This window comes from Saccostrea cucullata, unplaced genomic scaffold, assembly GCF_032062105.1.
Source record: "Saccostrea cucullata isolate Sc308-1 unplaced genomic scaffold, CSIRO_AGI_Scuc_v1 ctg706, whole genome shotgun sequence".
Classification (NCBI taxonomy): domain Eukaryota; kingdom Metazoa; phylum Mollusca; class Bivalvia; order Ostreida; family Ostreidae; genus Saccostrea; species Saccostrea cuccullata.
In genome coordinates, this window is record NW_026918737.1 from 118,829 (window position 1) to 146,382 (window position 27,554).

A 27,554-nucleotide genomic window follows, 5' to 3' on the forward strand; every position below is an offset into this window, starting at 1 on the left:
GTCGCATTGCACAGTAGATTAAATATTCTTGCTTATAATTAATTCGAACGCAAGCCTCTTTTGAAGGTTCCGATACTTATTGTAGTTATGGAATGTGGACTTATTTCATCAAGGACTTCTAGAAAATATTCTTTAAAATAAAAAGATATTTAACTTTTAATTTGCGAATTTCTATAAGTGAAAAATATATAATATTTAGCAAAATACACAAAAACATTTATTGTAATCGTAACTAAACATTTATAATTGTTCCATCACAATTAATAATGCATATGTACTTTCGGTTGTCTTTGTAGAGTAAACAAGAGGTGCAAGGTGCAACTGATAAGAAATTAAAGAAGGAAGAAATGCTTGAACAGTGTTCTATTTTCTGAAGATTAACAACCAACCGTTTCTTGGATTTCTCTCTTTATAATTTAAAATAAGAAATGGTTTCTTTTATAACTCTTGGTCATCTTATCGTTTTGCAATTCTTCATATGTATACCTGAAATTGGAGCGATGTAAGTAAACGTTAAAATACTTTTTTGTATATTATATAACACCATGAAAAGTAGCTGAGGGGGCAGTTTCATGGAATGCTTAAAATGTAATGGCACGTGATGACGTAAATTCGTGTATTTTATCGTATCTACCGAAAAAATATGACTCCCTCCATTTCTTATAATGAGCTAGTATCCTTATTTTAATTCAATTTATATCCTGGCTTCCTGTAAAAAATGTAAATGTAAAAACTATAAAACAAATCCAAAAAGGAAAAATTCACTATTCTCTTTATTTTTTATTAGCAACAAACAAAATCACAAGACTCGATGGAATCACAATAGAATGACAAACACAAATCAAAAAAGAGTTCAATGTAAGTAGAATTATTTTTTTTTATACAGACAAACAAACATTTTTATTCTATATATCATTTTTCCTGTTTTTACAAGAAAAAATGAATTAAAGTTTTATGTTTTTCTCTTGTTTTGTGCGTTGACAATCGTTTTTTTTTTTTTTTTTTTTGTTTAATCACAATATACAAATGATATATCTTCTAAATGATACTTCAGTGAATAAATAATAAGAGATTAATGATAATGTAACATTTCTAGTGAGTTATATTTTCCCCAGAGGAGGAAACATAAGCTACGAAGGAGATGATTACACCCATAGTTTTACATTTCTATCGTCAATTCCATTTGGATCAGAAAAATATCCGCATTTGTATGTAAGTCAATACTTTAATATCTTGAAATAAATATAAGATCGAATGCATGCAACTGTTTATTTTTAATACATAATGCTTAGAAAATAATATTAATTATCCTTTCAAACTGAAATATGATATTTTGTAAATTTTGAATTTACCAGGTGGTAGTAAATGCAAAATGTACATGACTTCCACCCGGTAAATTCAAAATTAAAATTTTTTTTTTTTTTTTTTTTTTTTTTTGCTTTTTATAAATTATTTATTACATTGAATTTCTTCAAAAAAGTTAGAGCATATGTTCCCTATGTATCATTGCAGGCCTGCTCAAACGGTTTTGTGTCTACGTACTCTGATACAACCTATACTCCGAATAACTTTTCATACCTAGAGCTGGCGCCATACTGGACAGATTTAGAGCAACGGAAGGACGAAGGATCAGCAATGTATATTACGATGTACAGACATACTGTTCCAGACAATACTGACACACTGAGGAAGGCAACAGAACTGGTTCTTCTTCACTCTAGCAATCCACATTTCTCAGCTAAGGAAGTCATGGTAGTCACTTGGTGGAATTCAAGGTTTTACCAAGCTCCACAATCCACAACGAATGCATGTGAACTTTACATGTCTTTCTTTTGATGTACCACTAAGTTGAATATATTTTCAATGTTACAATTTTTACCATTTCATTAAAATTAAGATTTATCAAACTTCATTTTTGAATAATGTATCTGGAACTGTTATCATGAAATACACGTAAAACTATGTATTTTTACAAATTTAATGAAAAATTTTGAATTCGATCCAACTTTTAAGAAATATTATATATCATATTATAATAAACTATTAGCTCAATAACATAGTTAACATGTGTGCTCCCTCTTTTTCAGCGAGTCTCAATACAGTGTGTAATAATGACGGATTATATTACGTCATATGCATTGTTTAACTATATCAAAGTTGATGTGAACGATACTCACGGGCATCAGATTTACACAGGATGGAGTTCAAACATAAAAAATGTTACAATGTCATATTCTTTAACAGACAATGCTATGAAAATGGGAAATTTTCGAGGAAACACAGGTATCATAATTTTTTTTAAATTTATTTGTTTATAGAAAAAAATCATGCATATATTCATTGATTTACAAATTGTCTGTAATATTACTAGTAATTGCTGAAATTATTATTAGTTTATGCCACACATAACAGCGAAATATGCACACTTAAGATATATTATAATAACAATTTCACAATTTTTAAAGAAAAATTAATCTTTTATGTATCCTAATTTTAATTTTTTGAAATACATGACATGTACTCTTTTGAGTTTAAAATCCATATCACTATACACTCGTCATGTAGATGTGTACTACAGATATATATGTGTAAGTATATATATACTATATACTGCAGATATGTATCAAATATTTGATAAGTAAAAGTGGAAAATCTAGAATAAAGTTATTCATTTATTATTATCGTTTTAGGTGAAAGGGGTATCTGGTTCTATGAAATTGCTGGAAATGCATGTAAGACCCATAAATTTTCTTCAAACTTGAATTCATTTACAAAGAGAAATATAATCATTATTATTTTAATTTTCCTATTTTTCTTCTGGGGCATGAAGTAAAGGTGGTTTTGGATGTTTTTCATGCAAAACAACATTACAACCTGGGTTTTTTTTATGAGCAGATGAATCATGTCATTCGAATCCATGTAGATCGAGAGGAACGTGCACAGCAACATATGGTGGATACATGTGCACGTGTCATCCGGGATATTCGGGTACAAATTGTGGATCAGGTATGCAAAACCATTTAACCATCGGCATTTTTGTATCACATCAAAAGTATTCTCGATCATCTTTATAACAATCACACTTATTATGTGTGTTTCTTTAGATATCAATGAATGTTTAGCCAATGTTCCTGTGTGTAAGCACGGGACATGCAGTAATAATTTTGGATCATATTCGTGTACGTGTGATCAAGGCTGGAGGGGTCAAAACTGTGACCAAGGTTTGTACATAAAAGACAAATGTTACGTTTAAATATAATATTTACAGTAAGAATGCCTTGAAAAAATCAAAGTGAACAGTGCATTATGACTGTACATATTTTCACAACAGATATAAATGAATGTGTGACGTACTCACCTGCGTGTTATAATGGCGGCAGTTGTGCAAACCAAGATGGCTCTTTTTCGTGTCTGTGTGCAACAGGCTGGACAGGAAATAGATGTGAAACAGGTATAAGTCATAAAGAATTTCAAAAACACACTGAACAAAATTTATATATTTGTAAGCTTTGCACTTTAAGAAATTCAAAACTATCTTTAACAATTTATGGATAAGTTTTGAATTTCTTAAATTGCAAAATCTTAATTGTAACATATTTAATTACTCCTTAAGCGATCTAATTGTTGGAATTTTACTTTGTCTGCCTATTAATAATAGCAGGCGATGCTGCCAACTTCTAAACATTGATTGGGCAATTGATCGTCAAATTATCTGAAAATGAGAATGTTATAATTTTAGATTTTAAGAATAAGAAATTGATTTTGAATTTCAAATGAAGATATAAATGAATGTTCAATGGGCACATCAAATTGTTTCCATGGAAGTTGCGTGAATACCGATGGGTCCTACAGATGTTCCTGCAACCTTGGCTGGTCAGGTCATTTGTGTGACGTAGGTAAGACAAACAGGAAGTATCTGAAATATATGAATGTCATGTTCTTACTTTGCAACGAATATAATTGTTTTCAATTTTGATAAATCGTTTTAGTCTAAATTTTGCAAAAGTTGAAGAATTTATTTTTATGAAACAATGAAAAAAAGTGATATGAATAAATAATGTAAATAAAACATAAACATAGATAGAATATGATAAAGTAGTATAGTCGTATTATTTAACAATATATGCTTTTACGATCGATGTTTCAGGTAAAATTTCTTGTTCAATTTTTTTTTTAGATGTGAACGAATGCATCAATCATCCTTGTCATAATAGTGGCACATGCAGCAATACTATTGGTTCTTACACGTGTTCGTGTTCTCAGGGGTGGGTTGGACATCGTTGTGAACAAGGTGATTGAGAAATAGCTACAGAACTATAGGATAATGGTTTTATATTTTAGTCGAAAAAATAACACGCTACAGTTCTGTAGCTAAGTAAGAACATATTGTTTTACACTGGAAACGTAGTGATTTTTGCGTCTTTTGCAAGATTATCTCACTCATATGAAGCGTACCTCACATATGACCGGTGATGGTATTATTGATTTTAAAAAAAATTCTGCATGGCACTCAATTGAACAGTGACGATTATTTATCACTTCAGATAAAGTTAACATTATCAAAGTACATTTTAATATACTTTGTCCATCCGTCTTTCTGTAACGCTTTTTTCCTCACGATATCTCGACAACCCTTTGAGCTTTTGCAATGAAAGAGAACATAACAGAATACCTGATGTTTTAGGAAGACCCCTTTTGAATTTGGGGAAAGGTCAACATTCAAAGTCGTAAAGAACTAAAATGATTGAAATTCCGCCTATCTATAAGTCAATTCTCAAAAGTTAACATCTTGTGAATGATTCTCAAAATTTTTATACATATTTATATTAATTTTCATAAAACCTTACTTATTTGGGATACCAAAGAGAGATAACTCTATAATTTTGGCAAAACTTGTGTTTTCCACTATAGAAATCAACGGAAAACTGAAAATATTTTTTAAACACCCCCCCCCCCCCCCCCGTGAAACAAAAATTCCTTTTTACAGATAATATGGACTGTTATTTTAAAAATTTATGCCAAAGCTTTTTGTGTTTCACGGGGGGGGATATGTTTATAGACAAAAAAAATGCTTATTTTTCACCAATTTTGAAGCTATTTAAAACTAAATAATTGTATTTTATTAATTTAATATATATGCTTTATTTATTTGCGTAAAACATGAGAAAAGATATTAGATACATGTTAAATGAACAATTCCTACGAAAATATCATGTAAGTTAAATACCTGGAGGTTAACAGAGAGATTATCAGATATGGTATCTATGGCAGACAGGTACTTAATATAATTAAATGTAATTAATGTAATTAATATTCTGATTTTCCTGAAAATGAACATATATAGACTTTGAGATTTAAAAGAACAAAATGTCGATTTACTACAGACTCCCTTGTACAGTGCTTATATTGTATTTAGAATGCTCCTTTATTCAAATATCATGATTGACACTTAAGTTTACGAGTTATAGAAATAGATACATCTGGGTGGGAATGATAAAGAGTTGAGCTGATAGACCTTAATTCAGCCAGTCTTTTCTTCGTTGTCCGTTTCTAGGTTTTCTTCAATCCATCAGTTTTTAGAAAGAAACACATCAAATAAGGGCACCGCAAAGCGGAGCATTCCTTCCCAAAAACCATGTTCAGTAAATCAAGGCAGCATTTGACATCGATCGCGATACAAATTACATCAATTCCACACAGAAAAAATAACATACACATAAAGTAATAACACACATAATCGCATCACTATATCCCATCATACGTTGTGAGGGGATAATACTGTTGTCTATTTCTAAAATATGTCTAATTCCTTTTGTTTCATGAAAATTTTTTCAAAGTGCGTTAAATGTTTACATGGTGTAAAATTATGATGTACAGTCTTAACGCACTTTGAAAAATTTTTTCAAAGTGCGTTGATTTGGTCCCAAATTCAACTCACTTTGAAAAAATTTTTCAAAGTGCGTTAACCTGGTCCCAAAAATTAACGCACTTTGAAAATTTTTTTCAAAGTGCGTAATTTTTCAAAGTGCGTTGTAACAGAGCACATTGTTTTACATTGGAAACTTACTGATTTTTGCGTCTTTTGCAAGATTATTTCACTAACATGAAGCGTACGTCAGATATGACCGGTGATGGTATTATTGATTTTAATTAATCCTTCAATCGAGACTCATTGAACAGTGATGATAATTTATCACTTTGGGTAAAGTTAACATTATCAAAGTACATTTTTAACAAACTGTGACATGCTAAAAATTATGTTTTGCTAATTTTTTTTCTTAAATGTTCAAACATATTTGGGCGGAAAAAGGAGAAATAAGAACATCTAAGTTCACATGAGACATGAAATGTGGATTGGTATAACGAATTTCTTAAAGAAACAAAATGATTGAAATTTATTTTAGATGTTGACGAATGTCAACAAAGCCCTTGTGTTCATGGACGCTGTACCAATACACACGGGTCCTATCAATGCAGCTGTAATTCAGGCTACACAGCTCACAACTGTGATAGAGGTAAATCGTCTAAAGAATCCATTGTTTTGATATTACTTTACCTTAAACTCAATAATTTATAATCTAAGATAAATCTGCTGCTCAGTTTGAAACCCTCATATACATTGAAATTTCATAATTATAAAATTTTTGAGATCATGTTACAATATAAGTGGATGTAAAACAAATTTGATGATGATATTCATAAGGACCTTAGAATTTTAAGTAGCTTCATGCAAAACCTTAATAAAATTTGAAAAATTCATACCTCAGTTTACTCTTCAACTATTCATTTATTAATACATCGTACATTTAGATATAAATGAATGCCTTACATTTTCTCCTGCCTGTTATCATGGTGGAACTTGCACAAATTCGGATGGGGCATTCCGTTGCGCATGCCCAGCAGGATGGACAGGTCACCGATGTGATCAAGGTTTTTATTTTACATGTATACCGTTATGATCTTTTGCAAGCAAAACAGTTACTTTATTTTAATAAATAAACTTCTGGTCTGTAGAGTATGTATCATTTTGTTATTGTATAAAACAAGCCCATGTAATCCTTTGGTTTGATAGAAGAAATTCAATTTTCTTAATTTACCTTAATTCCACAAGTAGGCTCACTGTGTATAATTATTTTCATTTTAGATCCATGAACAGAGCCCTTTATATATAATGTATTTATTGTATTAATTGTATTAATCATATATGTATTATATACTCACCATTACAGATGTAAATGAGTGCAGGGTATCGCCTTGTAACAATGGAGGAAGTTGCTATAATACACAAGGTTCCTTTAGATGTTCCTGTGCATTAGGGTGGACTGGAGCAGTGTGTGAAAACGGTACAAAAATCTACAATGAGATTACGGACTTCACACTGTATATAATTTAAAGTTAATATACGTAAAATTAAGTTATCAAATAACAATTCAAAAGTCATGGACTTGTACTTGTACTCATTGCAGGTAAGTAAATTTTGAGTTTAAGTGATGTTTCGATTCTTTTCTGTATATTACTGTGAACAATGAAAGTCAATTAAGAAGGTCTGTAAAGTATTAATTAAAAATGATTGAAACTAAGTACGACAATGATTTTTTTTTTTAAATTGACGCAATTTTGAGTTTATTCAAGTTTGAACAGAACGTTGTATCTGTGACAGTGATAACAACGAAAACCATAAAGTATAGATTAGCAAAGAAACTCGATCGCAATAAATATCAAAACATAATTGTTTTATAGATTGATTTACATGCATACAAACATACTGTGTCACATTTCTTCCAAATGTCTTCCATACATTCTACATTTGCCAGAGGAAAAGATTTTTGAAACATTTTTAGCGAGAATGTAACACAGTATATACAGCTTGATTTCATTTGAATTTTAGTATACGTATATAAATTAATGTACAGGTATATTACTGTAATATATATGCAATTCTGCATGGTCTTTGGCATAGTATTTGACAGACTATGGATCCTAATTTTACAATTCCATTCTAAAACCGAACCAAAAATGAGAGAATTCTTGGGACAGAACATTCGTTACAGATATTGATGAATGTTCTGTACTATCGCCTGCTTGTAAGCATGGAGGTCAATGTACTAATACAGTAGGATCGTTCACGTGCGCATGTTCGGCAGGATGGACGGGGCCAACATGCAATCAGGGTAATATTTCAAGTTTTATTGTGAATAATATTAAATCATATATCATTTTCTAATTTAGGGGGCAAAAAAATGTAATGTAGAACTTGGATACATTGCCTTTTAATCCTTGCAGACGTCAATGAATGCACATCTAACCCATGTTTGCATGCTGGAACCTGTACAAATACAATAGGGTCATATAGATGTAGCTGTGCCCCAGGATGGTTAGGAAACATCTGCAATCAAGGTATGAGTAAATTGTTAAAATTAAGCTTCCATGTACAAGTCAGAAGGAATGAAGAATATGATTTTCTTAAAAATTATACCAATATGGTTAATGTCATATCAATGTCATACTGAAATTAAACCATTTATGAAGAAAACAGGGAATTATTACCTTGTTTATACCTTTCAAAGATGTTCCAAATTGGGTTTTGTTACTGAATTTTCTAAAGTTTGTCATAAATAAAGTAGTTGCGCATTATACCAAAATATCATGTAACAAGTATAACGAAATCGCATTTATTATTTTTTTCTTATTAAAAATATTTCAATGCCATCTTTACCTGACCATTATAGATGTGGATGAGTGTAGTGGTAACCCGGCTCCTTGTCAACATGGCGGGAGCTGTACAAATAATGTCGGCTCCTTCACTTGTCACTGTCCGTATGGATGGAAGGGTAATACTTGTGACCAAGGTACAGTCTTGTATATCAAATCTTATCCTTCCAGTAGGTATTATTTTTAACGTATTCACTGTAATATACTAGTAATAAAAACATTCCATTAATATACGAATATTTTTGCAACTGACATGAACTTAGCCAAAAATGTAAAGCAATACTGGAACAAAATAGTTCTTTTATTCAAAGTACTAGTATTTTGGTGAATCATAAATACCATGAAGTTCAAATACACAGTACCTAAACATTTTCCCAACATACTTTGTTCTTATGCAGATGTTGATGAATGCTCCATCCACAAGCCTTGCATTATGTGACGGTGTATAAACACGGCGGGTTCCTATCACTGCCATTGTAACACGGGCTTTCCCTCAGCCCATTGTAATAAAGGTATGCCAGGATAGTTGTTAAAGTTGTTCAATATCATTTTGAATAATTTCATTTTTTTCCTGCTGCTTTAAAAAAGTGTCTATTATTATTCTTTTCCTGATTTTCTATAGAGTTTATTACATATATTTCTTTTCTTAGATATAGATGAATGCTTTCAGCATCCTTGCAAACATAACGGTGTTTGTGTCAATACGATATCATCCTTCATGTGTAAATGTGAGAGTCCTTGGGATGGAAATACCTGTGATATAGGTATAAATGCTTTACTGAATTTTCATTCTCGTTTAAATTCACCCTAAAAATGTCAATGAATACATAAACCTTAGCATATAATTTTTTTTTAATTAAAAAATAGAAGCAATAGACGCACTAGACCTTTTCCGTCTATTTGTATTAATAAAGTTTTCCTTTCAATTAACAACCAAAACCTGATTCCAACAAGGGCCTGAGAAAACACACATGTACCAATCTCTCGTGTACATGTCTATAATTGTCTAATTCAATATGCAACACTTTATCAACGTAGTTGACTCCAGTCGGTTAAGAAAAGTTAAACAACATACAATTAATCAATAATACAAAAGATGAAGAGGTAGAAAACTTGACTTAATCAGTTAGATACAGTATCACAAAAATCATCTTGTAAGGAAAATTTAACTTCAGGTAAAATCAGCCCTTAAAAATCACTGAAAGCTAATTAATGAACAGTTTATGTATATCTTAGTTTCTACTTGCTAGCTAACCAATTCTTAAAAAAATACTAATAATACTGCAAATGAGATACATACATGGGGAAAAAGAAAATGTTCTGTAAAGCTTCTCGCATACAACATGTACTTGAACTAATGCTATATCAAATATAAGTGTGTCTGTTATTTCCATGAAATTCAAAAGAAAAAAAAATATTTCAAACAATTAAAACTTCCTAAATTTCAGATTCAAATTTACTTGGCTGACGGGCAGACAAGAACAGCAAACTGAATTTTGTAAAAAGTCTTTTAATGCATTTGTGGTAAAATTGATATTTATATTTAAGAATATATGTACATTAATAAATTATACAAGAATTATAAGATGGGCCATCTTGGGTTGATTTTTTTTATTTTATATTGCAAAGGTCAAGTACACTCAACTCAAAGTCCTTTGTCATATAAAGCAAGAAACTGATAGTTTCTCAGATTCAGTAACTTAAGGAAATCGGATAAAATTCCATCTCGATCGATCATAGTGCACTATCATCTCTTGGATCCTTTAGTTAATTTCATCTTGGCACGACTGCACAAGTTAAGGTAAAACTGAAAACAAGCTGTTTTAAATCTCTGGTCAAATATTCCGTAAACAAAACAGTTACACACGTGATTAATCAGCAGCAATCTGACACTGAGTCGATACACCACAATTCCAGGATCCGCCAGGAAATTCTGTAGATCATGACCTAGTGTCAACAGAAGTCCGAGAGTGACATACGGCAGATAGGACACGATGAAAATGACGGTTACACAGAAAAGAACCTTGGTTGCTTTTTTATTATCCTGTGAGGTAGGTCGCCCGAAAACAGTTCTTTGTCTTGATAATATTTGATAAAATCTTTTATGGCCTATACTTTTGAGTGAGTGATGTTTAACCCGGCTGAGTTTCTTGCAAGAGAAGCATTCAAGGCAGCAGCATTTCTTGTGTGAAGCTCTGAGTCTGACGCGATTTTTGGGTAGCATCAATGACGTCATCATCATGTGGACCTTAGCTCGCTTCCTTGTGGTGATTCCAATAGAAATGTAAGTGAATAGCAAAACAACTAAACCGCAAACAAATACAAAGTTTAGAAACAAAATATAAACCACAGGAAGGACGTATTCCGTACCCAATTCGTTTTCAATGAAGCATATCCTTTTTGTCGCGTTTTCTGATACTTTGACGGTTTCGAGACCAAAAAGAAAAGGCACTGGAATAGACACGATGATAGCAAGAAACACACAGAATTTGATCATTCGTTTGGCACTGGAGACTGACCACTGATTTCTCATTGGATGGCAGACGTGGCGATAACGGTCAACTGCTATCAGGATCAGGATAAAAATTGACGCAAGGGTCAGTATGGATTGGTTTGATCGGAACAATTTGCATGTGACAGAACCGTAGAAATCGTAAGGATAAAGAAGGTCCAGAATTTCCAGTGACATGTGAACAGAACACATCAGAAAGTCGATTACGGCAAGAGACAGAACAAATATTACGTAATTACTGTTTTTCTTGAACTGGGTTGAGAACACTACCAGAACATGTATGTTGCCAAAGAAACCTACCACCATAAGAATGGCTACGTATGTGACGACCGGCTTTTGTCCCACGTTGGATTTGTCAAAGACATCGTCTGCTTCCTTATGCATGATTTCATCCATCTTTGCAGAGGTTTTGTTCAGTAATCATCAAGGATTTATAGACTAGTCTGGAAAGTAAGGACACATATTGTAATTTACCAAATTAAACTTTGTTCCTGAGCTGTTTGTTACTTTCTAGATAGTAAAGCTTTAATAATTAACACATTTACAAAAATGAACAATTAATGCGCTTACCTCATCTTTAATTTGATAATCCAATAAAAAAATCGTTATCATTTTAGGGAAGTTTGGTTCTTTAAGCTGAACAAATTAGGCCTGTGTGCGATAAATTGTTTTATTTCTTTTTTTCATTATTATTTTCTGTGTATTCAGCTGTAATAAATTTTATGTCCCCATCTTCAAACTGACAGATATCAATCTCCTGCAGAAGGAATCTGGTTCGATGGATGGTTGTGAAGGAGGTTGATTGACCAATTATCGTCAAATATCAATAACTAGACCACTGTCATCGAGTCGATCCGAAAAGCAATTGAAAGAGCAATAAAAATTATAATAACACCCTAGGTCACCATAGAGAACAAAGCATAAGGATTAAGTAACTGAATTTTGACATCATTTACAGTTTGTTTTTTTTTAATTAAATGGAATTTACTTCCCTTATCATTGGTCATTTGCAACAGTACATGTATTTTGTTAAAAGCACAATTACTATGAAGTTGATATCATAAAGGTGCTTGAGATTCTGAATATCTATTTACTTTTAGATCAGAACTTCAAACAATCAATTTTCCATGAGTACCCACTGCGCCTCGTTATTAGCAGTTCTATTTTTTGTATTCACATGAAGCAGAATCCATTCAAATTCTAGAAATGAGGAAAAAGATAAGACTTGCTGTGACCTTTAACGCCACGTTAAGAGAAATCGACGACGTATTATCAATTAAGTTAATTAACAATAGTAAAGTTCTACATTCATTTGTGCAAGTGAGCTTGAAATAAAAGATACCATAGAGTCTGCCACATCTGTATTAATAATAATTTACTAGCAAAAAATGTTAATGATAAACTAACAACAAAGTCTTACGAAAAAACGTGATGACTTTAACTCTTCAATTGTCATTTCCCTTACTGATATAGCAATATCCCTTATCACAAGCTGCTTTTGCAGGAGATTTATGTCTCTATTAATTCTATAAGCAAAAGCATGCTCTATGCAAGAACAATATCTAAAACGAGGCAAGCTTTTGACAAACAAGTTGACGAAACAAGAATATCAAGTCTCATTTAAAGACATCATTTTGCAAGTGCTATGTTTGATACGATGGATTTGTCAGCAAATACAATTTATCCTAAAATTCAAATGGTGACAGAATGTTTTCATATCAATTGTTAGTTAGGTCATTATTTACACACTCAATTGTCCAAGGATTTTCCCTTTTTTGTTATAATTAGTTCATTATTTATACACTGAATTGACGACGGATTTTTCCGTTATATCCCGATCTTGACATGGAGCACATGTCGGGTGCTAAAAAGGTGTGAGAGTCCACACATACCGATCCCCACCGCCATGTGCTCCTTGTCATGATGGGGGAACATATGGAGATAACGAACAGAATTCAATCTCAAAGTCCATAAAACAATACAAAATAGGAGCAGAGCAAACACGGACCTCCGAAACATCAGAGGTCGGATCAGGTGCCATGGAGGAGTGAGCATACCCTGCCAACCCGATCTGAACTGTGTGCTAGAGGTCTGCGTTTCTTTCTGATCCTGATTTGCATTGTTTAAATGAACTTTTGAGTTTGGATACTTCTCTTTATCGTCATATTTATTAATTCAATGCAAATAAGTCAATCTTTCACTCTAGTCAACTCAGCATTTGACCGAGATCACTTATATTTAACAATCATTCTAGCTAAAGCAACTGCAATACAGCAGCACTTCTAATGAAATATTTTTGGGGTAAATGTGACTTACCTGGGAACTCACATCATACTGAATCAAGCGAAATACACAGTGTAGTAACTAAACGGTTGCTATTAGAAGAATTGCACGTACATTACTGCTTTCTGTAAGTTGTGCAGTTGCTGCTGGAAAAAATGAACGAAATTTTATGTATTTTTCTTCACTGGCACACCAAAATGGTCAATAATCCAATTATTAAAGTTAAGCTGCTAGGTATTTTACTTCCATTTCACAATCATTCCAGCCAAAGTAACTGCAAGACAGCAGCACTTCCAATGAAATTTTTTTGGATACATTACTTGCTTAGAAATTCACATCATACTGAATCAAACCAATATTAAACAAATGTTCATCTGTTTATTTCCATTAAAAAGTGTACACGTATACATAAAACTGTATATTCTGAAATAATATAAAAATATTTTTTATAAACAAACAAAATGTTCACAGTTTAATGATTGGAAACAAAGTGAAAAACTAAGATAAACTATCACAGAGGGTAAATGATGGTTTGATCACAATCTGATTAAATCAGATCCTTTGATCCATTCAAATGGATCCTCATAAGGATCTGAAGAAACCCCAATCAGGGACATCTCCTGGTGACCTTTCAACTATCCAATCAAATGTTTTCTTCTTAGAATTTAAAAGTATCTAGAAATTTAGTTACAGAAGTGAAAGCTCTGATGATAAACAAACATTAAAAAAATGACCTGGTTTCCATAGCCTCTCAAAAGAACAACCACCGTTTTTTCTGTACAGAAAAAATATAAAGTATTTGATTTTTGCCTATTTGTTTTGTACAATATGACAAGATCTCCTCCACATTGCTTTCACCTCTATATTCATTTTCCCGAATGTCTCTTAAGTACGATCTCTCTGATTGGTCAGAATTTAATGAATATTTTTATTAGAAACCTCACCTACAGATGACCCTGAATGGGGTTTCTTCAGATCCTTGTGTAGGGATCTATGAGAGCGGATCAAAGGATCTGATTTTAATCAGATTGGTTTGATAATCAATGCAAGCTACTCTGTAGGTCTGAGTAAAGTCTTCTGTATAAAATGCATGAAAATGTTTATGTACCAAGACATCATAAATCTCCTTCAGTTATAAAATACAATAAATATTTCTCACACTTAACAACATTTTTTGGTCATCAGTATTATTATTTAGATTAACTGATTAAACGACAAATGATTATTTCATAGAACACTTCATTTGAAAATATTTTCTAATGCAAAAATAAGTACCTGTGACATTTTGAACAAAAAAAAAGCACCATAAAAAATTTATAGTAAAAGTTGAATCAAACATCATAAAACATAGGTTATGTATCTTCATTTGAGAAGATGATATGTGGATTTCCTATTTCTTAGTGACAAACCACATTGTCCCTGAATGAATGGAATGCAAATGTCTACACATTCTGTGATGTTTAAAGATATGAAAATAGAATAACAGAAACTGATCAGTACCCTGCTTTAAACTTTAAAATTTACAACCAGCACTTTTGCAAATTTCAAGTAGAAAATATTAAAAATCAGTTCCTGTCAATTTCTTTGGTAGGATCATATCCTACCATCCTTCTCTATAGGATAAGATTATACCATCCTATTCCATGGTAGAATCAGATCCTACCCTTTTTTCTCCTCATTAGGATCAGTTCCTACTATCCTTTGTCAAGGTAGGATCAGATCCTACTATATTTCTCCTTAGTAGGATCACATCCTACCACTTTTCTCCTTTGTAGGATTAGTTGCCACCAGCCTTCTCTACAGTAGGATCAGTTCCTGCCATCTCTCTCCTTTGTAGGATCTGACAAGGTGTAGGCTGGTTTATACCTCAACACTCCATGATCATCAATATACTGTAACAGTGGATTGGGATGGGTGTTGTTCATACTACCTAAAGAGGTATATCTGAAAAATAAAAATTCCAAAAAATTATTTGTTTATAAAATACTATGACCTGAACAAGCTGAAAATCTGATAGGGCAAGACCATATAAAGCATGTGACAAATGAAATTAATAAAAATCTTCTTTAGCTTTTGCAACTTGTGCATACTGCTGAGCAAAAATAGAAGATGCAAATCAATTTTTGGTACAGTGGCTGGAACGTTATTGTTGACAAACTGATCGTGTAGAATCGTTCGTGTATCGTGAGTGATCGTTCGTGTAACGTGCAAGATCGTTCGTGTATCAGACTCAATCGTGTGCGTTTTTTATCGTGCGAGATCGTGCATTTAGAATCGTGTAAATTTCGTTTTGTAAGTTTTTATCGGAATGTTATTTGTCAAATAAGCATTTCCCTTGTCTGTTTTTCTTAATTTATTAATTAAAATCCAAATAAAATGAAAAAGCGCAATTTACATAATAGAATGCAGAACGAACTAATTATCACCCGTAAACAAGCAATATAGTAAGTCGTACAATATTAAGTTCTCGTCAAATAGCGCGATCAATATTGTGATAAACCGTACTTAGATCTTTAACGTCTTTTTGAAAAATCTGATTTTAATTATTATTTACTTCTTATTGTGGTCAAGATAATCTTGAAATCAATTCATTGAAAATAAATTTTTTTTTTTTACAAAGAAATAAACATTTCTCAATGCTTACATAACTAGTTAGTCGACAATTATACATGGACACGGCATGATTTTCGGGAGTTTTGATTTTCTGTGTTTATCTCTTGAGCCTATTTGTAATTAATTAATTTTAAATTTCTGCAAATAAAAAAGTTGAATAATTGGCAAGTTTATCAGACATTGAATCATTGGAAACATAAGGATAAGATTTGTAATTATGATTTAAGTCATTCCATGCTGCCACTTTTGTTCAATCGTATCCCCCTTTCTGCATATCATGATATCCGATTTAATCAAATTATACGACCCACATACATGTACATCGTCTAATAGAATGAACAAAATCCGTTTTTTTTTTTTTATCGGAGAATTACCTTAGAAATAATTATTTTCAATCTAAAATATTAAGTCTTGCATATATTTAGTTACAGAAATATCATTTTCCGTTTTTTTTTCAAAGTCTATGAAATAATATTAATAATTCTTTGAAATCTTAGATAAGTATTAAGCCTTATTGCGTTTTGAAAATATCAATTCCTAAATATTTTGAACTATTTTGAGTGAAGAATCGTGCGTTTGCGTTAACAATCGTGTAAGATCGTGTAACGTGTAGAATCGTGAACGTGAAAGATCGTTCATGTAACAGGTTTAATCGTGCGTTAATCGTGCGGAATCGTTCGTGTAACGTGATCGTTCGTGTAAGTTGTCAACAATAACGTTCCAGCCACTATACTCAATGCTTTTTGTCAAAAGTGTGAAATATGAAATAAATTCACTTACCCTCTATCATATAAACTACAGTAAGGTATATTTAGGTCTCTAAGAAACTTCCATATATGTCTATAAGACCAGTTTAAAACAGGATTCACCCTCATAAACTGTGGCCAATCAGAATCGGTCATACTGAAGGCTTGTAAATGACCTAAAAAGATGAGATAAAGCTAGTAAACAGAGGAATAAATAATTTAGTAAAAGAGCATCCTTTTTTAAACAATACACAGCAAGACAACAAGAAAATTATGAGAAGGGTATTTAGAAGAACTTTCTGTCATAAAAGGCATTTCCCATCAGACAAGACAAAACAATCATTATGTCTTTAATTATAATTTTCATATTGAATACATGTACTTTCTACTCAAAATCACTATAACAATGCAGTATATTGCAGTCTGTAAATCTACATACTTGAGTAAGGGTCTGTAATCCTGGTGCCCATTATCACAGCTTTGATGTCAGAATGCTTATCTTTCAGCTGCTGGAGACTGTCTTTTATACGGCCCTCAAAATGCAACATCTCAAGTCGATACCTAAAATATACAACATCTCAAGTCATTATCTAAAATATACAGCATCTCAAGTCAATACCTCTAATTTACATGATCTCAAGTAGATACCTGAAGTATAAAACATTTCAAGTCGATCCTAAAATATACAACATCTCAAGTTGATACATAAAATATAAATCTCAAGTCAATACTAAAAATATAAATCATTTCAAGGTAATACCTAAATTATACATCTCAAAATGATACTTTTTTCATTAGATCTCCAAATCTAATGATTACATGCAAAAAATTGTAGAGGCAAGATGAAGTGGGTTGGAAATAAACTTTGTACAAAGGAAGAAAATTTCATTTAAATAGAATTTTTACAGGCAAAGTCAGTGATATCACAGCATTCTGGCTATGAACTAATTTACAAAACACATATTTCATCAATGAGCAGGTCTGGTTTTAAAAAAAGTCAAATGCTGGATGATTCTAGTGTTTATTCACAGAAATTTTAAAAATATGAATGAAAATTCAAAGAAAAATTATTCCACATACTTATCTCGTGATAACTGTGTAAATTTTTCTTCCTCAGGAAATGGGAGTCTGCTCTTGATATACAAAGCTTTCAGCCTTCCTTGAAAATCGGGATACTTTCTGAAATAAAAATAGGAAAACTTGTATTTTCAAAGCCAACTTCTGAATCCAATGTTTTCATCCAATTGTCATTGCCAAAACCCCCAAATGCTGTTATTGTGTTTAAAGGAAATAAAAATTTGTTACATACCTTTTCACAACTGCATAATAAATGTGAAGTAAGACTGTGCAATCTTTTCCTCCATTGAAGCCAATACATATTTCATCTAAACTGAGGAAAGTAAAATAATGTTAATACATAAGATTCAATTTCATTCAGCATTATTTATTTCTTTTTCCAACATGTTATTGGCTTTTTTTCAGGTTTTGCTTTACTCGAACATTCATTATTTATAATTCACATTTTCTTTGCAGTATCAGTATTCATTACAGCAATGAATTGCAACCACATGATAAATGAGAAAACCATAGAAATTTAAGTATATAAGTACAGTATATCAATGACACTTTTTTCAATATACACTTCATACAAAAAATAACCCCATATTAGGAATACAAACCACTAGTACTATAATCCAAACACTGTTTAGTACCTGTATTTTTCTAGACATTCCTCTAATACAGACACAGCCTCTTTAACACAGTTTCTGTAATGGTCATCAGAGTTACTTGACTCGATCAAGTCATAAACTCTACGTGTTGCATTTTTGATGGGCTGGCTATCATAGTCTACAATGCTACCTGTGAACAGAAATCTCTTCTAAAATCAAACGGCTCTATCCTATACCAAAACAACCTTTTGTAAGCAGAATTTTTAGCAAGGATGCCGAGTTAGCTAAAATTGAATATCACTAAAAATTAATTGCGGTTTATTTGTAGTAACTTCTTTCATGAGCATTTTCAAATTGCTAAAATCAATTTTCACTAAAATTAAAATAGCAACTTTTAAGGAGAAATCGCTAAATTTGCCTCCCTCTAAAATTTCCACTTATATGGTATTTGTAGGCAAGTGCATGGGTCAAAGTACATATACAGTATGTATATTGAAACTTAAAAATGATCTGACTGCAGTTTTTTACCAATTCAAAACCAAATAAACAATTTTTTTTTACATACCTTCAGGTAATTTTTCTTTCAGTGAAGCAATAGCTTTATGTATTTGTTCTGGTTTACTGGATTCCAGCATCAATTTAACTTTGTAATAACTGTAAATTCAAAGATGCCAACAAAAATAATCTACTTATTAAATTTAAGTGAGGTATAATAAGCAATTCACAGATGCTAGCATTATATAGTTTTCTTTGTTACAGCTGTAGTTTTTATATTCCTGTTTCAGATTAACTTTTAAATGTTTCTGTCATAAATATACTCCAGCATCAGCTAAATTTAGATATTCATCTACAAAAATACTGGGCATTTTATTTAAAGAAAAAAAATACCAAGTGCTACTTAAATAGGAAAGCACTAAACTTACCTGTTATGAAAGTCTGGGTACGACCCTAGTGTTACATCAAGTTTAAATTCTTGGTCCACCTCATTCAGTATGGCAGCAATTGATACCTCATCTTGCTGGACAAAGATTTCTTCTGTGTAAAAATGGGCATCAGGATTCTTAAACAAATCCTACAATAAAACACAAAACAAAGCACATTCAGATAAATTCTACTCTGTATTCTTTACTGGGGCACTAAAAAATACACAATTACTGAATACCAACAAAAGCATCAGCCTTATCAAAATCAAGTGATAATAGAGGTACTACACAATGCATGTGTTTGCATATATAAAATAGAAAGATATCAGATAACCGCTTCTTTTGCTCTTTATTTCAATCAGCATTAAGTAATGCCCTCCTTTATTGAACAATTTAACTTTTTCAAAATTGGTTGGTTGTTGGATGGAGTTTAACCAAAGAAGCATCGAAACACAAAACACAGGGAAAAAGTATTCATTGTAGGTGTAAATAGACTTGAAGTTTGTACTTTTTATTCAATCGGAAAGTTCACAGACCATGAACTATATACTATTACTATAAAGGTCCCTGCTAAAATTACAGGTCTTTCTCATAGTAGGAGCTTGTTTTGTCTTTGTTAGAGGCTGTACAGAGTTGAAAAGCTATATTATATTTCTTGGCAATGGCCTATAAATAACTCCATCTAATGTAAAATTTGATTGCAAGGCGGTTTCTGTGGGTGTAAATAGACTTGGTTTGTACTTTTTATTCAATCGGAAAGTTCACAGACCATGAACTATATACTATTACTATAAAGGTCCCTGCTAAACTTACAGGTCTTTCTCATAGTAGGAGCTTGTTTTGTCTTTGTTAGAGGCTGTACAGAGTTGAAAAGCTATATTATATTTCTTGGCAATGGGCTATCAATAACTCCATCTAATGTAAAATTTGATTGCAAGGCAGTTTCTCGAGTATCCTGCTTAATATCTAGAAACCCATTGTCATGTAAATGTTGTTTTAATATTTTCAATGTATCAAGCATCCAGGAAATCAGCCATGCAAGCATCCATGACGAAGACAGAAAATGATAGGCAAGAACAATGGATAGCTTAGAACCTTCTGTAATGCGAAAAAAATATACCCTAAAGAGATTTGTATTATACTTATTAACTTTTTTAAATAAAAAAAAGGCTTTTCATGGAAATATGTTTAAAGATAATTTTAAAAATAAATTTAATAATTCTGCATAACTTACCTCTAAAGCTTTAAAAACTAAACTTATTAATTTTTTAAAATTAAAAAAAAATCTTTTCTTGAAAAAAATGTATAAATTAAAGGTAATATTTAAATTTAAAATTTATTTAAATTTTTAAGATAGTTTTCTGCATTACTGACCTCTAAAGCTATAAAACTCCTCTCCATAATGGATGGGACACCGGGGAATATATACACATTATTGACCACCACTAGAGGGAACTTATTCTTCTCTCCGGTCTTCTTGTTAACCCCATACACCAGTCGGGCCGACTTTGGAATCTAGAGGAAAAAACAATTCTTACAAACCTTTGGCTGAATTGACGATACCTAAGTCTACAGAGCTTCTCTGTTTACACAGAATGAAAAAAAGTAAATGGTCACATTTCAGCTACTGTGGCGAGGAAAAAAATGATTCAAGTAGACCACTAGGTCAATATAAGTATGACAAACCAGAAATATCATCTGCTGAAAAGTTTATCTGTAATTCTATATCCTGGTGATTCAACCATGCAAATTTTTCATATGCCCTGTTGAATGAATGCATGTCAAACTCTATATAACTTTTTATGTGACTTATATACATAGATTTCCCCCTAAGGCTGACATCACTTCCTTTTATTTTAAACACCATTTAAACATTGACAACTAACTATGGAAATTTAAGATCAAATGTTTAAGAAATAAGAAAGGAAAAAAAATTTTAAATCCATCATAGGAATTTTTCTTAGATATCATGTATATATATTTGTATCAGTTATAGGTTTTTTTTCATTTGAGTATACACTCTTTGCTTCATTTGTTAAATAAAAGGAATACATTCTAAGATTGAGAACTTTGTATCGCAATACATGTGTATTGCAATATTTTAACTTTATGCAATATATATATTGCAATATTTTCAACAGCAATTAAAATTTCCTCTTTCGGGCTTTATAAACTTCCACCTACATAAGCTAAGTGTATATAACTATTATGATATGTTGGAACAAACACGAGGCCTATGGGCCACATTGCTTACCTTAGAAAGGCCATGCAAGGTTAATTCCTTTGTTCTCAGGCCTTTTTTCAAGATATATGATGAGGGAGGGAGGCATTTTTTTTGATACTTTTTTATTGCCCCCAAAACATGACGAGGCAGCTTTTTACATTGAACAAAACGTTGCCGTGGTTACTAAAAATAGAAATTTTTGTGAAATTCTTTCAAAATGCTACTTCTCCTACAGTTTTGGTCTGATTTCAATATAACTTGGCACACAAGTAGACTACACTAAGATACATAATTCTGTGAATTGGTTTTTGATTTCAATGAACGGTGTTGCGGTTGTTACTAAAAATAGAAATTTCTGTGAAATTCTTTCAAAATGCTAGGTCTCCTACAGTTTTGGTCTGATTTCAGTATAACTTGGCAAACAAGTAGACTACACTAAGATACATAATTCTTTATATCGGTTTTTGATTTCAATGAACGGTGTTGCCGTGGTTACTAAAAATAGAAATGTCTGTGAAATTCTTTCAAAATGCTACTCCTCCTACAGTTTTGGTCTGATTTCAGTATAACTTAACAAACAAGTAGACTACACTAAGATACATAATTCTTTATATCGGTTTTTGATTTCAATGAACGGTGTTGCCGTGGTTACTAAAAATAGAAATGTCTGTGAAATTCTTTCAAAATGCTACTCCTCCTACAGTTTTGGTCTGATTTCAGTATAACTTAATTGGCACACAAGTAGACTACACTAAGATACATAATTCTGTGTATCAGTTTTTGATTTAGATGAACGGTGTTGCCGTTGTTACTTAAAATAGAAATTTCTGTGAAATTCTTTTAAAATGCTACGTCTACTACAGTTTTGATCTGATTTCAATTTAACTTGGTCCACAAGTAGACTACTCTAAGGTACATAATTCTGTATATCGGTTTTTGATTTTGATGAAACGGTGTTGCCGTGGTTACTAAAAATACAAAAAGTACAAACCAGTAGAGCTTCAGTTTCAACAGAGACTTCTGGTTATTTCATTGATTTAGCAATAAAAAGGATCAATGAGGCACCCTTAGACAAGATGAGGGAGCACCTGAGAACCAAGAAATTCATTTTTTATGGTCTAACTTTTGGTTCTTGAGAAATCTTTTTTTTTTCTTGATTATTTCCCCTTGTAAAGGGACTTGGCCTTTCAGTTTTGCTAGCGCTCTCGAGCGCTAGCAACTACCTTAGTCCAAATTCCTTGAATACGCATGCTCAGCTTCACGGTCGTGCATTCTGGGCAAACTGGGAAAACTACTATAGATAGACCGTACAATAACAATTTCATTGTATCATTAAATAACTATGTTTATTTATTGTGTAACTTACAGTTTAAAGATAACTACATAATTGTAATACTTCAAATTTCTCTTTTTACTGACAGAAAAGCCTGATTCATTATCTGATTGTTATGAACAAAGACAAGGGAGGTTTTTTTACGTCTAACCAAAGATAGACTCTAATTTCTGATTGGTCAATTCAGCCAATCTTACAAATTCCAGAAACAAGAATTTACACTAAAAACAACGAATAAATCCATTATTTATTTTTTTAAAAAATTCTGATGTGTATGGCTTTTAACCTAACAGTTCTTGACAAAGATGACCCAAAGGACCAAGCTAATTCACATCTTCACATTCGGAAATCTCTGGATTTCTTTATACAACATACACTTTGAGTTATTTTCTATATTCCTTTTAATTTCTTTGCTACATTGCTAAATTCTGTTCTTAAACCAGCTCATACAATGCTCAATCGGCATCTTCAACACATTATATAGAGTCTCCCTCCTCTCCAGTAAAGGTCATAAATGTTCTGTTGTGCCAAAACTTCAATAGATCAACACAAAAACTTCACACACGCACCCCCTTTGCATTTCTTTACATATGTGTCTATAAAATACACTTCACAAAACAATTATAACTTTATCACACTTCAGCCTTGATCAACATTAAGAATTCAGTAAAATGAATCACTTGATCATGGACCTTCCTTTCTGTGTTTAAAAAATGCTACGACGCTAGCTCACCTATCTTTTTAAAAAGAAAAACTTGTAACAATTTAAACTCCCCTTCGGCCTTCACCCAAGGATGTTAAAATTTGCCCAGTGGTTCTTGAGAAGTTGAAAATGTGAAAAGTTTACAGACAGGCAAACAGCTAGACCAATGGATGGGCAACAGACATTGGTGATTAGAAAAGCTCACTTGAGCTTTCAGCTCAGTTGAGCTAAAAAAGTTCTTGATGATTTCACAACAGTTTGCAACAAAATCCAACCATGCAACAGCTACCATAGTTTAATGTGTGGTATGATTGAAAATGTTTCTGATATCTAAAACTTTGTATTTTACTTAGGAAATCCCAAGGTTAAGCATTTTGCTAGAATATAAATGTATCACAATATGATATTGTCAACAAATTGCAATTTAACCTGAAGATCAATATTATTGTGCAGTCCTAGTATTATTCAAAGGATGGGAAAGCATGTACTGGATAGTTTTTTAGAAAACAAAAATGAAGCAAGGACCCACTATAATTTCAAAGTATACATTACTGACACGAGTTTGATATAATAAAAACTTCCATGAAAACATTTAATTGATGTCAAGTTATTCAAAAGTCAATTTATTTCAAATTTATTCACATTTAATTCTTCCAATGAGTTGCATTGCTATAGGTAACACTTTGATCTTGTTGACAAAACTTATTAAAAAATTATTTGGGAATTTTACAATAACTCACTTAACTTGTATATAGAGCATTGCATATAGGGCTGTATCAATATATCGATATATCGATACGTATCGATATTCAAGAAAAATATCGTATCGAAAAATAACTTCCAATACGTATCGGACAGACAGTTTTTCTTCTAATTCTGTTAAAAAGATGGGAATTTCAATCACCAAAGATTATATTTTTTTTATGAATTAAAACTGTTCAATAATTATATAATTTGTAAGGAAATAACACAGTTTTTATAATTATTACAAAATACAAAGAGAATTTTAGTTACACATGTTGATTTTACTGTCATTAAAAGTTTTAATTTGAAGTTTTAATTGTAATGACAATGAGACAAGAACTTTAAAATGGGTAATAAAACACTTAATTGTTATGAAATTTATGCATTAAAATGACTTAGAAGCCTTTTCTGATGGGCTTGTTCTAGAATCCAATATATCGCATATCGCTTTAAAAAATATTGTATCGTATCGTATCGAAATTTTTGGCTCAATACACAGCCCTAATTGCATATGGAAAGAAATTTTTTTCTTCACAAATCCATATGCTTTTTAACTAAATATAAGGCACTTCCTTATTACTATGAAATTATTTATTTTAGTGGGGTTTCAAATTTCATTGCATTTTCTAGGTTCAAAGGAACCCCTGAATTTATGCCTTATACTACATAAAATACAGTATCTTTTTTCTTCTTCAACAATGAAATCAAATCCATTCGATCATTACAGCATTTTTTCCTTAAACCATGAAAATTCATCCCCAAGAAAATAAGTGCTTATACAGTATACTGTAAACCAACTTTTATTCGTGTGCGAGAAATTTTCGCGAGGTTCGCTAGAGCTCCATCATCGCAAATATTTCTCGTCGCAGACCGGCCCTTAAAGTCTATGTGCCTATGAAGAACAGATCCAATATAGGCTTGATCGCGAAAATTAATTGCCGCGAACTAGTTTGTCCCCGATAAATCACAAAATAAAGTCATTGCGAATAAAAGTTGGTTTACAGTAAATATGTATCATGATGATCATAGTGATATCCTGTACAATGTATCGAAAATATTAAAGGCCGAGGTTTTCAACCGTACGGTTTTCCTCAGGTAAGTTTGGTGTGGGGTGGAGCTTAATCGAAGCGGCTGAGAAGCCCCGAGGGAACGACACTGGTTTGTGTATACTACCTATAAACACAGGATGTTACCTGAGCCCCTAAGTGTATTACCTGTATGCGTTTTCCTACAACTTTGTAAACCGAGGCCGTTTTTTTTCATGTTTAGCTCATGAATTGAAATGCGAAATAAAGCATTTTTGTTCCAGACAGAATCCTTCTCAATTTCTTTCTTTTAAAATAATTGATATTTTTAATAATTCGACATTTTTTATATACAGTGCGTTTCTTAATGAAGTGTTATAACGAAAATACATTTAGCACCAAAATCTGTCGTTGTAATCTGGCGACAAAAAGGGAAGTAATTCAAATTACACGTCGACTACGCAAAACGAAAGAAGAAAGTGAATCATAAACAGTCTCTCGGTAAATAACAATGAAACTTAGAAACGATGTTTTGAGAATAAAATGTTGAAGTAGAAATATTATTGTCTAAGTAAATATCTTTTTAAGATAAACCCTACTTGATTTTTCCATAACGCATGGTCAGTAAAAATGGCCAGGGCTTCGGACCGCGGTTGATTGCCCGACAGCTATGAAACGAAAAAAGAATCACCTGCATCATTTTTTTTCTTTCGGAATTCATTATTAATTTCAAACATTAAATACAAAGCAAGATGTTATATTCCGAGTAATTTCTCTTCTAAAACTTATTAATATACCGTAAACTTCTTCGTCACCATGTCTCGAAGAAAAGCGACACGTACAGGTTTGTCTTGCTTATAAATATATAAATTCGCTTGACTCATGAACAATGTTACAATGTTGTCATACTTATTTTAAAAAATAATTTTATTTAATTCCATGACACTAGCTTCAAACGCAGGTCGGTTAATTTTGTTAATTGAAGGAGGAATAAATGTACTTTAGCTCATTTTTTGACACGGAAATTAAAATTATCGATTGTAATCGTGATATGAAATCCTCCCTTTTAAAATCAAATTTATAATATTTATTATATAGCCATGATTTTCTTGTCATTTATTTAATAATTTGATAGATTGATTATATTTATGGTATATTCTTATGAATTAAATAAGAAAAGAACGATTTGATGGCTTCTTTATCACGCTGGCATACAGTGCGGTAGGCATCAAAAGCCTGAAAGTTAATTCCATGGTCGGTACGACCTCCAGACAAGGTACACAAGATATACACAACAGCAGCAAACTGAATGTCAATCAAATCAAAGTATCCAATCCCAGGTTTAATGTCAGATGATTGACAGAGGTTCTAATACCAGGTAAATTTGAAGGAGGTGCTTATTTCCTCCCCCTTTAAGCATGTTAATTAAGTAAGTATAAGAATTACCATGGCCAGTTTCATCTTTGGTGAGGAAAGATCCTCCGCCCCCCAGAACTGCCTACAGAGCTCCACAATGTCAGGGTGAGGGGAGACTACATCATTAAAGGCTTTAGCCACTCCTACAAGTGAAAAAAAAATTATGTTAGTAAAGAAAAAGAAAATATGGTCAACAATCAAAGGGAGGTAACTGTTCTTACATTCCTCAGCATAATCGTTAGCAAAAGCCATCTTTAAACAAGATACTGTGCCCCTGATATGGTAAAACAATTCTGCCCTGGGTGTAGACTAAAGTGGTATACACTTACCCTTGATAGCGCAATGGTTATAAGCTAGGTAAAAGTTGACAATAGACAGACAAACAGACAGACAGGACAAAAACATTATACCCCTGGGATCTTTCAATCCAGGGGCATTAAAATGTTTGGTTGCCCTCTCTGGACTGACTGACTAGAACAAAATATTTTATTTTATTTTTATTCTTTTCATCCCGTCAAGAAATATGTTGAATTTTCTGGATAAAAGATTTTCCCACCTACTTACCTACCCAATAATTTTCCCCTGAGTTGGGAGAGGTCAAACAAACATTATTTTAAAGATGGCCTTAATCACATGTTTTTAATCTTTGT

The 27,554-nt window shown here is 32.0% G+C and overlaps 3 protein-coding genes across 4 annotated transcripts; 1 reads left to right on the forward strand and 2 right to left on the reverse strand.

The window, feature by feature from the left end:
- The first annotated feature begins 267 nt into the window (after nucleotides 1-267).
- LOC134270234 (fibropellin-1-like) lies at nucleotides 268-10,177 on the forward strand. 2 transcript variants are annotated; one of them, XM_062752431.1, is made up of 20 exons: nucleotides 268-502; nucleotides 788-858; nucleotides 1,097-1,212; nucleotides 1,513-1,810; nucleotides 2,092-2,283; nucleotides 2,691-2,732; nucleotides 2,893-3,006; nucleotides 3,105-3,221; nucleotides 3,332-3,451; nucleotides 3,780-3,896; nucleotides 4,178-4,291; nucleotides 6,405-6,515; nucleotides 6,811-6,930; nucleotides 7,230-7,343; nucleotides 8,052-8,171; nucleotides 8,284-8,397; nucleotides 8,730-8,849; nucleotides 9,111-9,224; nucleotides 9,363-9,476; nucleotides 10,161-10,177. In XM_062752431.1, exons 1-18 carry the CDS (start codon nucleotides 429-431, stop codon nucleotides 9,149-9,151), a joined length of 2,115 nt encoding a protein of 704 aa, XP_062608415.1. In that variant the 5' UTR covers nucleotides 268-428; the 3' UTR covers nucleotides 9,152-9,224; nucleotides 9,363-9,476; nucleotides 10,161-10,177. The 2 variants fall into 2 exon arrangements, with proteins under 2 accessions (XP_062608415.1, XP_062608422.1); XM_062752438.1 differs by having other exon boundaries at nucleotides 269-502; nucleotides 2,896-3,006.
- Nucleotides 10,178-10,459: 282 nt separating this feature from the next.
- On the reverse strand, nucleotides 10,460-11,620 carry LOC134270144 (neuropeptide receptor npr-1-like). Its single transcript, XM_062752323.1, has one exon. It carries the CDS (start codon nucleotides 11,618-11,620, stop codon nucleotides 10,460-10,462), a length of 1,161 nt encoding a protein of 386 aa, XP_062608307.1.
- A 2,269-nt stretch (nucleotides 11,621-13,889) lies between these two features.
- On the reverse strand, nucleotides 13,890-27,156 carry LOC134270154 (FAD synthase-like). The gene is made up of 10 exons (XM_062752334.1): nucleotides 26,935-27,156; nucleotides 20,834-20,974; nucleotides 19,460-19,608; nucleotides 19,102-19,190; nucleotides 18,579-18,726; nucleotides 18,176-18,256; nucleotides 17,947-18,045; nucleotides 17,306-17,427; nucleotides 16,901-17,042; nucleotides 13,890-15,451 (listed from the first exon to the last, which is right to left on the reverse strand). The coding sequence occupies exons 1-10, from the start codon at nucleotides 27,154-27,156 to the stop codon at nucleotides 15,316-15,318; spliced, it is 1,329 nt and encodes a 442-aa protein (XP_062608318.1). The 3' UTR covers nucleotides 13,890-15,315.
- Between the last annotated feature and the right edge of the window lie 398 nt (nucleotides 27,157-27,554).

What these genes read in the sequence shown, in the direction of transcription:
- LOC134270234 (XM_062752431.1), top strand. Translation starts at nt 429, where the DNA reads ATGGTTTCTTTTATAACTCTTGGTCATCTTATCGTTTTGCAATTCTTC. An exon ending in AAATCAAAAAAGAGTTCAAT is followed by an intron (nt 859 to 1,096) that starts GTAAGTAGAATT and finishes TAACATTTCTAG; the next exon opens with TGAGTTATATTTTCCCCAGA. An exon ending in ACAATCCACAACGAATGCAT is followed by an intron (nt 1,811 to 2,091) that starts GTGAACTTTACA and finishes TTTTTCAGCGAG; the next exon opens with TCTCAATACAGTGTGTAATA.
- LOC134270144 (XM_062752323.1), bottom strand. Translation starts at nt 11,620, where the DNA reads ATGGATGAAATCATGCATAAGGAAGCAGACGATGTCTTTGACAAATCC.
- LOC134270154 (XM_062752334.1), bottom strand. Translation starts at nt 27,156, where the DNA reads ATGGCTTTTGCTAACGATTATGCTGAGGAATGTAAGAACAGTTACCTC. An exon ending in GAAAGAAAAATTACCTGAAG is followed by an intron (nt 18,727 to 19,101) that starts GTATGTAAAAAA and finishes TTCTGTTCACAG; the next exon opens with GTAGCATTGTAGACTATGAT. An exon ending in TATTATGCAGTTGTGAAAAG is followed by an intron (nt 18,046 to 18,175) that starts GTATGTAACAAA and finishes TTTTTATTTCAG; the next exon opens with AAAGTATCCCGATTTTCAAG.